The following is a 12,569-nucleotide window of genomic DNA, read 5'->3' on the forward strand; positions in this document are numbered from 1 at the left end:
CGATTTACGACCACGCGTGGCGCGCCAGCCTGAGGTCTCCTCGATGCGTCCTGGCAGCCCGGATACGAATTGTCATGAAGTTTCATGAGAATAGCGACCTAGAATTACAGTATATAGGATTTGCATCAATTAAACATACATCTAGACTTCTGATTCTTACCTAGCACCCATGAGAGGATTGTGATGTAGGCTGCACCGGGGGCGTGGTTCATGTCACAGCTGTGAGCAATCTTACCGTCTTCACATCTTACATTTGGAGATTAATTGCAAGCAGAACCGTATCTACAGCTCTCAGAACAAGTGGAATTGCCTCGCAAGGCAGAGAAAGCTGATCAGAAAGACCGAGAATAAATACGAAAGTGCACGACGACAGAAATAGGTACAAGAAGGACAAAAATGTGTGCATGACATTACTCGTCAAAGAGTCACACTGGCTCGAGTAAGTGTCAGCCATCGAAGATAGAAGACTCCGATGTTGGCTAAGCAATGGACAATGAAGAGCAAACAAAAAAAATACAAAACTCCACCCATGCAGCGAAAGACAAAAGTCCGTCGACATGTTTATGTGCAAGGTTTTCTATGAGTCGACTGGTGACCGACATAGATGGTGAACGCATTCGAGGTCTAGAGACGTATTGAAGAAATCTGGTCGTTTATCTCCATCTTCGTTTATCGTGAAACCAAAGAGAAACGCCGGAATTAAGAACGTGGTGGTGTTGTGCTCTTCACTCATGATGTCAAAGAGGGGCATTCGCCCTGGGCGCGCTGGAAAGCGCCAGCGAAAAGGTCCTGCATTGCGCAGTAGTGGAATAGAATGCCACCCAGGACAGCCACGTGCCAAATATTGTGGCTACCGCCGACATAGTCGAAGAGGCCCGGCTTCCAACGTTCGGGGACCTTGGAGGCATAGACCAGTGCGCCAACAAAGTAGACAAGCAAGCTTTTCAACACCGGGGCATAGAAATAAGCGCACCACTCGAGGCCACGGGTATATGAAAGTTGGGCGAGAGGTGTGAATCCGGTCAGCGCCAGCGTGACGTAGAAAGCCACTCGAGCCCAGGCCATGTCGTGGCGGTTGAAGGTCGGGTGCCAAGGAAGAATGATGCCACCGATTCCCATCGACATGGTGAGGAGGATATATGTCCATCGCGAGTACGGCTCGCAGTAGAAAGCAGTATACTCGGTGGTGACGATCGAGGCGGCGACCAGCAACGAGATACCCGTGTAGTCCACGCAGGCAAATCGTTCCATTAGGGACTGGGAAGCGATACTGTTCATGGTGTGCCAAACGGTGCTGCAGACCAGGCACTTGCAAGCAGCAAAAAGAAGACGGCGGCGATCATGATGTCGGCCTTGGTGCTGAGGTGGAAATTGGTGTGAAGCGGGTAGAAGTAGAAAGCGATGGCCAGGACGATGACCAGCCCGATCACATGAGACCAGATATTAAACATTTCGTTCGAGAAAGCGAAGATGGAGGAGACACATTCCACCTTGGAGGTGGTGAAGCGGTACCCTTTCAGGATGTGCGGGTTGACTCGCCAGGGGTCGGGGAGGTCGTAGTAGGTGATGAGTCGTTTCTCCTGGGCTAGGTGGATGGCTTCCTCGATGCTCTCCTTAAGAGCATGACGAGCCCGGCGTGCACGCTCCATGCCCTCGTCGACGACCTCTCGGGCATGGACGAGCTTTGAATCCATCGCCTTCCATCCGTCGTCCAGCGTCCCGTAGATGCCGCGATCCCGCACGGCGTGGGCGCGCGACTCGAGCTCGGACAGGAACGACTCCATCAGACGGACCCCGGCTTGGGCCTTCTGCTCGAGCGTCTCCTTCGTCGCCAGCGCTTCATTATATCGGCCCTCCAGCGTATCCACCAAGATCTTGGCGCGTCTCTTGCCACTGCCCATCAGCTCGCCCGATGCGACGGAGCATTGGTCTCTCACGGCCTCCAACGTCGCATAGCCGCGTCGCAAGCTCGAGTCGATTTGCACCATGTGGGACTTGCGGTATTGTTCAATCCAGTGCATGCGGCGTTCCATTTCAGCGAGAAAGAGTTCAACCTAGGATTTAAGTCAGACAAGAGACGAACGTTCCCCAATCCCGCATCAAGTCCTCAATCCGAGGAGTACTTACCCTGATGAAGACTGTGTCGGAGTCCTGATAGTCACAGGACAGCTTTCTCGGAGCATGGTAGGAGTGACGGCGTCGGCGGTCGCGAAGGAGGCCCGTCTCCTCGCCCGGGGTGGCGGCCCCGGACGAAATGGCCTCCGGATAGGATTCCACGGTCATCGAGGATGCTGAACAGGCCATCGCTGGCAACGGGGATTGGAGGCTGGTGAGGCAATGCGGGACTCGGGCAGACGTGCGGGATTTGTGTTGAGATAGGGTGGGCCCGGGGAGGACCCGGGGTTGAGTGAAATATGAGGCGAGATGGCAATGAAGGAGCGTGGGGGAGAAAGTCCAAGAAGAGAGTGAACGAAGTGATCAAGACGAGGGCGTCTGCAGCATGCCTAAAGAAGCGCCAGCGGTGCAGTGGTCTTCGGTGGCGGAGGTTGCAGAGACGAAGAAGTGTAGGGCGGCAGAACTCTTAGTAGCGCCCCAGCGGAAGCGCCCCAACGCCGACTGCCTTCACACATGCGGCCAGCGGCCCGCCTGATTTGCCGCTTCTCCACCTTCTCCATTTTCTGCGCGAACCCCAATTCTTCGGCTCTCTTCCCACCGAGTCACCATGTCCGAGTCGTCCGAGTCGATCGCCGACATCATCACGGACGAGTCGTTGCAGAAAGTGCTCGCCACGAGCACCGCAACGCTCGCCCAGTGCATGGAACTGCTCGCCCTGCTCAACCCTGAGAACGCGCCCGAGATCCCCGAGGAATTGCACAAACTGGAGCTGGCCGTGTCGCGAGAGCGGAAGCGCCTGTTTACCCAGCTCGCCCTGCTCCGCGGCCAGAATCGGAATGCCATCCTGAGTGTCCGGGAGAGCAAGCAGGCCACCGCGGAGGCACGCCAGGAGATCGACCGTCTGCATCTCGAGCTACAGAATCTTTACTATGAGCAGGAACATCTGAAGAGCGAGATCGCTGCCTGTGAGAACTACGAGTATGTGAATGAGCCACCGTGTATGGCATTTCGTGGCACCTTCAATGTGCCGGATGGGGCAACAGTATGCTAATCTCGCTGCTTCTGCCACAGTCACCCATACCGAAAGCTGCCCCTCATTCCTGTCGAGGAGTTTCTGGAGCTTTTCCCCGAGCACCGCGATTCCGATGAACATGAGTTGACGATCGCCCGCATCAACCATGAACACGCCGAACGAGAGAAACTCGAGCAGCAACGCCAGGAATTGCTCAAGCGCAAGCAAGCTCTGATTGCGGAGAACAAGAAACGCAAGCAGGATCTTGCTAGTCTTGACAACAAGCTGGAAGCTTTCCTCGATGTAAGTCAGCGTTTCCACATGAGCCAGTACAAAAAGCTGTTCGGTACTAATCCAATGCCCACCTCGCAACAGGCGGCCAAGCCCATCGAGAAGATCTTCGAGAAGGAGGGCCACTAACTTCAGATCATGACAAAACAAATCGGTCAGACCGTTTGTTGACCGCTACACGAGACAGGCGTTATTGGTTAAGATACCCGGAATCATTCATCAGGAACCTTCAATGTGCTGGCGTTATTTCTTCGCTTCCAAACTGGAAGAATTGCTCCAAGTCGGGAGCCCAACACAAAAAACAGAACAAACCGCCCCAAAAAAATCTATTTAGCTTTTTTAGTGCTCAATATCACCCAGCTGGTTCCGTTTATTTACTCCGCCGACTCTAGCAGTATTTTCTAAGTGATCTTAGAAGTAGTCGAGTGTTTGGATGTAGGGTATGGATGTACTAGCACGTAGCAGTAGTTGCACTCTCGGATGTCCTGCGGTGCCACACTTCCTCCCTTGTACTCCGCCTCCCGCCAGCAACAACAACTACTACCACCTGCTTTCTCCTGGTGGTCGACTAAGCAAAGCATGCCCCAATCATGACCGTCAAACCTGGAGACCCTGTGTCTCCTCTGACTCCGGCCTCTGATGCCTCCAAGTCCCACACCACGCGCACCCGCGTCCCACCCCCCGAAACCCCCGAGGCCGTCCAAACGCGATTCCGAGTCATTGCGGCATTCTGGGCCGTGATTATCTTCTTGGGGTTCCCCATATGGTGGCAGACTACGTCCATCTACCGGGCACATCTGCCTATCCAGGAGATGGTGGACTGGGCCGATGGCAAGGTATGGCGACGAAAGACGGGGATTCGACAGCACCGAGGCGCTTATGCTAATTGCTCCAGACGTGTCGCCCAGTTTATCCCCTCGAGATTCATGTTGCAGCACCCTTATTGCAGTCGCCTGAGTCTCAGCACCTGCTTCGAACTACTCAGCACACCCTCGACGATCTCAACGAATTCGCCGCCCATCATCTCCGGCTCAAACTGACAAACGATACCAGCGATTCAGCAGCACGCGTCGTCGAAGATAGCACAAGCACCCTTAGAAACACCGCAGGCGAGACGCCCGATGTTGTGCTGACAGTGCGAGTGCTTCCAGAAGAAGGCTTAGCCACCCCCCGATCAGAGCTACTTGCACACACGACACAGCTTGATGTGTTCTACCCCCCGAGCCAAATCCCGAGTCCCTCCACCTCGAACCCTCCCCTCTCGGTCTTCATTGCGCAGGAGCTACAACGACTATATGGCGAGGAAAAGGCAACAATTGCACACATTTTGTCTGGAGAAAGTGCTGGTCTGGATTCCACTTCCCCGCAACTCACGGAGAGCATCAGCAGACGCCTACGGCGGTCGATGAAGTACGCGGAAACATACCACTTGTCATTCTCGCTCTTCACGCCGGGCTCCGTACCTTCCTCGTGGGATATCGAGGCGGCAGTCCAGGAATACCTGTCGCCCCTTCTTGACGCATTTGAGCCCATCAGCAACTTCACGATCGATACCCAGGTCCAGCTTTATGCGACATTTTCTCCTATGACTCCAGCCCCAATTTATGATGAGACTGAGGCAGCCTGGACATTGAAGAAAGAAGACCTGAGTGCATTCATCAACGCCGCCGAGTGGCCGCTCAACCCCAGCATTGGCAACGGTCCTACCCTCAACTTCATCCTCTACGTTCCAGACCCCTCCCAGTCTCCGATGGTGGTCAAAGAAAATCGTGCCTCCAGCTGGATCGTCCCGCAATGGGGCGGCGTTTTCCTGCTCAACCCACCACTCGAAAAAGATCAGTCCAACCCGGCCCATCTCTCTCAAGACTCGCTGCAGTCAGCCTTTATGACCTTCTCTCATCAGCTCTTGACCCTCCTTGGCACCCCCAGCACGCCTGCTTCCCTTCCTCTCCGTCTGCAGACACTCATCCGCGTTCGTGCTGCGACTCTACTCCTTTCTGCCTCGTCTACCATGGGCTCCCTTGCGCGCCTCACGGAATCTCTCCCCTCCATCCCTATCCCTGCGAATGTCGCATCATCAGTCTCGACGACTCTCTCCCATCTCTCTGCCACTTGCTCTCACCTTCGCGACGGCCGCTTTAATGCTGCTCTTGCTAGTGCGCGAGTTGCGGAGAACGAGGCGGAACGCAGTTTCTTCGAAAAGACCATGGTAGGTCAGGTGTATTTCCCTGATGAGCACAAGGTCGCAGTATACCTGCCTCTTCTGGGACCTATTGGTGTTCCGTTAATAGTTGGGTTGATGAAAGAGGTGAAGCGACTTCTTGCTGAATGGAAAGCGAAACGCGCGGCCGCATAGTGCATCTCCTTTTGTATTCTAGATTCATAATGCATATTCCATCTACATTTGATGGCCGTCTCTATGTATTCAGTACAGTGCATTGTCGAGGCCCTGGTTCAATCAGTGCAGGTGGTCCACGGTGCTACCGCACTTAGAATGTGATCTCGCATCATAATATATCACAGACGGACACTACGGTCTCCAGGTACATTTGCAATGTAGTGTTTTGTGTCATCGCTCACGCCACAGGTGCTGCAGTACATATCTTCAATTCACATCGCATTTAGTGTATTGCTTAACTCACAATTTATATGCGAGTTGTGGTACATTAGGATTTCAAATGTGTTTGATTGTTTCACAAAAATATTTCGAATTTAAAACTGAATGTGATTTCTAAGGAATCGTGGGTCATCGTACACCGTATTAATGTTGGCCAGCTCGTGCTGAATCTATTTTTCATCCACCGTCACCTTGTATGTCGGATTTCCCTTTGTATCATTAAACCCTACCACTTGCATCAAATCCGTAAAAGTGGTGTCCGGCCGCGCGATCGTACTAGGATATGGCTCAGGGCCTAGAAATTTTCTCGACTGGGAGAATGCCCCAGGCGGCGAATACACCTTGATGCTCTCAGTGCTAGGTTGGCGCTGACGCGGAGGAGTGACGGGATTGGGCACTTTGGGAACTGGAGGCACCACCATGTCTAGCTTGGGTCCAGCATTGAAGAGGCTCCTGACTCTGCTACCGGTCCTGCTCACCCTGGAACGAGCCGACCGAGCACCGACCGAGGAGCGATTGGCAGATGATGGCCGCAGGAGGAAATCTGTACGATAGGACGCGTCCTCCGAGGCCATGGGGCTCGATATACCCATGACGGCACCCGTAGAGGTACGATGAGACCAGTGTGGGACAAACTTGGGGTCTTCCTTTTGCATCTTCTTATGTGTGCGTCGACGGATACATGTGCCGATGAGGAGAGCGAGGACGGCGCCAAAGATGGCACCTGGGAAGAAGCCAGCAACCACGGCTTTGCTGGGGAAGGAAGGACAGGCGGAAGTGTTTCCGGGGTCGGCGGTAGACGACGAGAATGGCGTGAAGGTCGCACCGATGGTACCGGTTCCTGTTGATGTAGATGCTGACGTCGTATTTGTGGAATGTTTGTCCATGATGCACATGCGGTCCCCCCCGCAGGAATAGCCAAATGGGCAGCAGGAATCACCACAGCTTGAGAGCTTACCATCAAGCCGAGTCGTCTTAACGGTACTCTTTGGGTGGGCAGTAGCATTTTGCTGTTGGATATCGCAATCGATGGGTGAAATGTAGTCGCAGGTGGAGCCCGACGGGCAGCAGATGGCCGTTGTAGAATTGGCTATCACACAAGTCGATGAGGACGGGCAGCAAAAATTACTCGGGAGATCACCACCGCATTGATCGTAGGATTGAGGACAGGAGTCCGAGCTTCGATCGAAGAGATCAAGGGCATCCAGTGCATGGCTCGTTCGCAAAACGGTCATGAACATGGTGAGTAGCAAAAATGGCCGCCTTGGGACGATGCCCATAATCGACCCCGCCATTGTTGACCGTCAATGCTTGCGAGCGCGTTTTGGAAGCCTGAAGAAAGTCCCCGGGGCGTTGTTTGGATATGAGATATCGGAAGACACAGCACCAGGCCGGTTCCTTCGAAAGGGTCACCGAGTAAAGGTCGCTAATAACAGAGAAGAAGATGGTTGACGAAGGAGAAACACGGAGTTCAGACAAGGACGTTGACATCGGTATGAAACATGAGCTAAATTGGGTACCCGGAATAAAGAGTGAATGGGTCTCTTTCATTCATTCACGGGGCATACAAAGCGATCTATTCTGGGCACGCGCCCGGGCCCGGGCCGGGGACCACCTCGAGTTTCAGGGTAGTCGGAATGGAGTGAATGCAGCATTACGGGCGCTAAATCACGATGGATGTTGCAGAAATCCAGGATCGGGCGACGTGACAGGCCAGGAAGAGTGGAGGAGGAGACTGGGCGCTTAGCTGCAAGTGAAGAGACGATATACTTCTCCAGGGAAGAGTGGACCCAGGCTGCTGAGTCAGCGCATCGCGCCCAGCAAATTTCGTGGTTCCGCGCCGTGCAAGTCACTCTGTCCGTGTACTCCCAGCGCCAGTGTGATCATGTTTAGTCGACTCGTCCGGCCGAGCGCCCTGCGCGCGGCTGCTTTCCAGGTGAGTGACATCCGAAGCGGATTTCGACGTACCGGGCCCAATGCTGATGGTGTAGACACCCACCTCCGCCCTCCGATCCCAGGCCCGTGGCCTTCATCGCATCCCCCAATTGCAGCACGACAACTTTTACAAGCAGAATGGTGTGCCTGAATTCATGTCACCCGAGGCATTCGACTTCGCCTGGACCCAATACCAGACCCTCCTCGTGGACAAGCTCAACCTGTTGACACAAGGTGAGTCCCGACTCGCGATGCGGATCAGCTCAGGCCAGCTTAAGGAACGCTGCCTGTCTGAAAAGAAACCCAGGACAGAATTGAATGGAAATTGACTCTCTCGTATAGACACCGTCGATGCGGACGCGAAGCCCGGAGAATTGCTGGTCAAGTACTCCAAGCGCCCGGAGATGGCCTCGGTCTTCAACTATGCCTCGATGGCCCACAACAACCACTTCTTCTTCAACTGTCTGGTGAGTATTTCGTTCCTCGATCCTAATGGATCTAAGTCAGCTCTAACACGACGTTTGTTTCTCTCTCTCTAGTCCCCCAACTCCACCCAGATCCCCGAGAAGTTCGCCAAGGACATCGTGGACACCTGCTCTTCCGTCGAGTCCCTAAAGCTGGACTTCCTCGCGACCGCTAGCTCCATGTTCGGCCCTGGCTTCGTCTGGCTCGCCAAGAACCTGGAGCGCGAGGGCCTGATGCAGATCTTCTGTACTTACAACGCCGGCTCTCCTTACCCGGCCGCTTACTCCCGCCGCCAGCCCGTCGACATGGCCACCCACTCCCCCGACGCCCCCCTGGGCAACCAGTTCGCTGGATCGATGGGCGCCCACGCCCAGAACCAAAAGAACCTGGCCCCCGGTGCCATTGATGTGCAGCCTATTCTCTGTGTCAACACCTGGGAGCACGCCTGGATGATGGACTATGGTATCGCGGGCAAGGACGAATACCTGGAGCGCTGGTGGGATCGGATTAACTGGGACATTGTGTTCGACAACTATAATGCGGTCTCCTCGGTGAAGGGGGCCAAGAGCTCAGTGGCCCGCAGCCGGGGACTGAGTGGCCCTTGAGCGCCCAAAAGCCCTTTTTGAGTTTGGATAATCTGTACTATATACATCATTTTTCTTTTCTGTCTTCATTGAACTCTTCATCACCAGGAAACTGTACAGCGACATTTATCCGATAGAATTGAACTTGGCAATGCTCCACGAACATTGTAGATGAAGATAGTATGTAGTTTACACATGAACTTTATTCCCAAACAGCACCGACTCTAATATACAAAGCTCCTTCCATGCAGATATATCTACTCTATTGGTTCTTGTCATGCATCTCGTGAATGCGCTTCTCAAACGCCTCAATCATGACGCCAGCCATCTGTCCCTCGACAGCACCCATAACCGTTGCATGTAGCTGGCTGCGGAACTCGAAGCGCACCTCTAGGTTGACCTTGGTCTGCGGCCCACCCTTTGCGTCCGCCGGCGCCAATGGCACCAATTCCCAGCGCGTGGAGAGGTACTCGAAAATGCCTTCATTGACACCGGGGAAGAACCCGCTCGATCCACTGCTCTGGCTGCTCTGGCCGTCTGGCTTGCCGTATTTCGCTCCACTCCGCGCCTCAACGGTCAACTTGACCGGGTCGCAGTCCACGCGCGATGTGAATGTCTCACTAAGTGGACCATATCCGACGGTCAAGAAGGCTTGCGTAGGGTGTCCACTTTGAGTATCGCGGGCCGTGACGGTCGAGGCTGTGAGGAAGGGGAGGAATTGCGAGTAGGATTCGACCGAGGAGATCACTTTGAATAGCAGAGGTGGGGAGTAAGGCAGCATGCGCGTGGCTGTGAGAACACGCTTGGGTGAACTACCATTATCGTTGCCGTTCGGTGTTGAAGGGAGGAAGGAGGAGAGCGAGGGGAGGCCAAAAGAGCGTCGTGTCGTGTTCGTCAAGCATGGTCGTGACGGTGGTGATGGGCGAATGCGTGTGGTGTTGTATGCCCGTGATAGTCGGTACTGGTGCGATAGCCCAGAGACCCGAGGCCGGGCAAGGGAGGTCGTACGACCCAGGCTATGGGCTGGTCGCATTGGAGAAGTAGGAGGGCCGAGGTTGGGATGAGGCAAAAGACGTGGAGGGAAAAGTTGCGGTGCCGCGATCCCGGCCGGCGATGATCGGCGGCCGGGGCCCGGCTTGCCTTCAATCTACAACCGGATCTATCTGCAACACTACGAGTATTTTGAAGGATCGAAGGCAATTGCAATACCCAGACTTATAGACTTATAAAATGGCGGAGAAAAGAAAAGACTTTGGGTCGAAGTCTCAACAGCCATTGAGATTTTGGACTGGTCTATATAGCTTTGCCTTGTGGCTCTCCAAACAAATTCTATACCCCAGATGGGAACGAAACAAAATCATCCATACCTGGAGGCACAGCATCCACATCTGGAAGCCAGACGCCATCCTGGTCTGGCCCGCCAAATCCGGAGATCCGACTGTCATAAAGGCGCTGAAATCCAAAGGTCAACTTGGTTGGAAAATTGTTTTTTTTGGGAAGTTGTTCGATACGTACCCAGTCCATCTGAGCAGGCGTGTTAAGCATGTCCTCAATCAAGCCAAGGGATGATAACAATGGCGCGTCGCTGGAGCTGTTAACGGCATCCTGCAGGTTCCCGCCGACCGAGGGATACATCTGGTATTGTTGCTGGTCAATTGAAGCAGGGACTGGCTGGAACGCCAATTTGTCTACCCGGCGAGTCAGTTTGCATGAATTATCTATGACTGGAAGAGTAGCTCACCATCAATTTGCTTATTTTGTTCGTCGGAGCTGGCAGGGCTGCCTTTGACCCGCCCAAGCATGATTTTCAGGGCGGCATACCCTCGCTGCGTATCGACCGATCGGTGCCGTGTCTCCTTAAAAATACGATATGTGGTCTCCAGCAGACACAAAAGATCGCCTCGTTCCTGCGGTCCCATAAGAGCGTTTTCACGCTCATTCTCCTGGGAGATTTCCAAACATAGAATCATGGCAGAGAGCATGAAGTCAGTATTCTGAAGGGAGCTCATAAAGAATCGTTCCGCGTAGAGCTGGCCTCCTGGTAATGACTCATTGTAGACATCTGAATGGTGTCGCAGCGTCTCCCGAGCAGCGATCAAACAGACCGATCGCGAGTATGAATACTTGCTGTGGGGTTCTGCCATATACCGGCGATGTAACACCACCCGAGACTTTTGATAGAGCAACTCTAGGGTATATCTTCTCATGATAAGCTCTGTCGGATCGGCAATACACTGGCCGATTGGTTGATACTGAAGGAAATGCGGTAGTTGGTCATGCGCCTCCTGCAACCGGCGATCAATGGACAAGATCTCGTCATAGGATGCTTGCTCCCGTGAAAATGCCAGGTCGACTATTTGCCCGAAGACCTTCATGATACGAGACTTGGATCTTGTATATGCACAAGCTGTTCGCTCGCTGTCTGGCCGAGAAGGTGGGAGTTCCATAGTAGCTTCATCGAAATCTGTATCATGGAGGTTGGATGGTTGCTCCGTGTCATACTGCCAGGGCTGAATGGTCCGTGGCAGCCCAACTTGGAAAGAAATCAAAATGTCGAGCTGGCAGACCAGAGCCCATAGGCGTCGTCGCATCTCACCTTCCCACGGAGAGAGGCTAGGATAGTGATTAGGGTCACGGTGGTAGCCCATGCGCATAGTCAGTCGAATCAAGATACCAAAGAGGTACGACACCCCGGCTTGCGCATCTTGACTTCGATAGAATTCTGTGAGGCTGTAGAGAAAAAGAGCTTCCGGCTTATAGCGGCCTGGGGTGAGGTAGTTTGACTGCATCAAGCCCTGAGCCGATCTCTTTCGAAAGGTCTTCCATATGCTGATTGGATCCACCATATTCAACGGGAGCGGCTCTTCGCTGCGGTGGTAATGAGATACCGACAGCGCGAAGATGGCATATAGGTATGCGATCCACGTGAAAGACATGTCCTGGGGGTTTTTCCAGAACTGTTCGTATTCCCTCTGAAAGGTTGGCCCATGCACAGCGACTGTTACAATTAGGATATGAACAGAAACTTGGAGAGGAAGATACCTACTCAATGATGGCTCTGTGGTCTTGAAGAAACGAGCGACCAGTCGATCCGCTATCGAGCGCGGAGGTATATCGACGAGGAGCTCATCTTTAGAGATTGGCCTGCTCATCCCTAGGAGAAGCGCTGGAGAGGTGTCGCCGTCAACATCCTCCTCTGCCCCTTCATGATCGGAATCGTCGTCATAAACCCCGATATAGTCCTTGACGCCATTGATCTTTGCTGCCGTGTTAGTTTTTCATTCGCTGAGAATCGTACAATAAAAAAGAATGGGAACTTGTACAGACCTCTTCCAGGATGGCGCGCCAATTTGCGCTGTCGAAGTAGCTGGTACCTTCGTCCTTCACAACCAGCGTGCCAGTATCCTGAGGCGATCGGCCATGGACGTCACGGCCATTGGTTGAGGGCGGGGTATCATAGCTGCCAGTGGCCGCATTTGCGTCCGGCCCAGCATTGAAATCGACAAACTGATCTGGCTTTTGCTTCTGCGCCAGAGACATGACCAAATTC

The 12,569-nt window shown here is 53.7% G+C and overlaps 7 protein-coding genes across 7 annotated transcripts; 3 read left to right on the top strand and 4 right to left on the bottom strand.

Annotated features, from left to right (window-relative positions):
- Positions 1-729: 729 nt before the first annotated feature.
- Positions 730-2,304, bottom strand: N7532_009617 (hemolysin III family protein; the record flags this gene model as incomplete). The annotated part of the gene is made up of 3 exons (XM_056622108.1): positions 730-1,257; positions 1,332-2,054; positions 2,128-2,304. 3 exons carry the CDS (start codon positions 2,302-2,304, stop codon positions 730-732), a joined length of 1,428 nt encoding a protein of 475 aa, XP_056472914.1.
- A 418-nt stretch (positions 2,305-2,722) lies between these two features.
- On the top strand, positions 2,723-3,547 carry N7532_009618 (uncharacterized protein; the record flags this gene model as incomplete). Its single annotated transcript, XM_056622109.1, has 2 exons — positions 2,723-3,093; positions 3,187-3,547. 2 exons carry the CDS (start codon positions 2,723-2,725, stop codon positions 3,545-3,547), a joined length of 732 nt encoding a protein of 243 aa, XP_056472915.1.
- A 461-nt stretch (positions 3,548-4,008) lies between these two features.
- Positions 4,009-5,774, top strand: PIG-S (GPI-anchored transamidase GPI17; the record flags this gene model as incomplete). Its single annotated transcript, XM_056622110.1, has 2 exons — positions 4,009-4,254; positions 4,314-5,774. The coding sequence occupies 2 exons, from the start codon at positions 4,009-4,011 to the stop codon at positions 5,772-5,774; spliced, it is 1,707 nt and encodes a 568-aa protein (XP_056472916.1).
- A 431-nt stretch (positions 5,775-6,205) lies between these two features.
- N7532_009620 (uncharacterized protein) lies at positions 6,206-7,330 on the bottom strand (the record flags this gene model as incomplete). The annotated part of the gene is made up of 1 exon (XM_056622111.1): positions 6,206-7,330. One exon carries the CDS (start codon positions 7,328-7,330, stop codon positions 6,206-6,208), a length of 1,125 nt encoding a protein of 374 aa, XP_056472917.1.
- Positions 7,331-7,920: 590 nt separating this feature from the next.
- On the top strand, positions 7,921-9,040 carry sod4 (mitochondrial 37S ribosomal protein mS42; the record flags this gene model as incomplete). The annotated part of the gene is made up of 4 exons (XM_056622112.1): positions 7,921-7,971; positions 8,027-8,204; positions 8,313-8,437; positions 8,510-9,040. 4 exons carry the CDS (start codon positions 7,921-7,923, stop codon positions 9,038-9,040), a joined length of 885 nt encoding a protein of 294 aa, XP_056472918.1.
- A 241-nt stretch (positions 9,041-9,281) lies between these two features.
- Positions 9,282-10,052, bottom strand: N7532_009622 (ubiquinone-binding COQ10-like protein; the record flags this gene model as incomplete). The annotated part of the gene is made up of 1 exon (XM_056622113.1): positions 9,282-10,052. The coding sequence occupies one exon, from the start codon at positions 10,050-10,052 to the stop codon at positions 9,282-9,284; it is 771 nt and encodes a 256-aa protein (XP_056472919.1).
- Positions 10,053-10,737: 685 nt separating this feature from the next.
- N7532_009623 (putative C6 transcription factor) lies at positions 10,738-12,559 on the bottom strand (the record flags this gene model as incomplete). Its single annotated transcript, XM_056622114.1, has 2 exons — positions 10,738-12,281; positions 12,343-12,559. 2 exons carry the CDS (start codon positions 12,557-12,559, stop codon positions 10,738-10,740), a joined length of 1,761 nt encoding a protein of 586 aa, XP_056472920.1.
- Between the last annotated feature and the right edge of the window lie 10 nt (positions 12,560-12,569).

Source organism: Penicillium argentinense (assembly GCF_028826775.1).
Source record: "Penicillium argentinense strain IBT 30761 chromosome Unknown utg000009l_segment0_segment0, whole genome shotgun sequence".
Classification (NCBI taxonomy): domain Eukaryota; kingdom Fungi; phylum Ascomycota; class Eurotiomycetes; order Eurotiales; family Aspergillaceae; genus Penicillium; species Penicillium argentinense.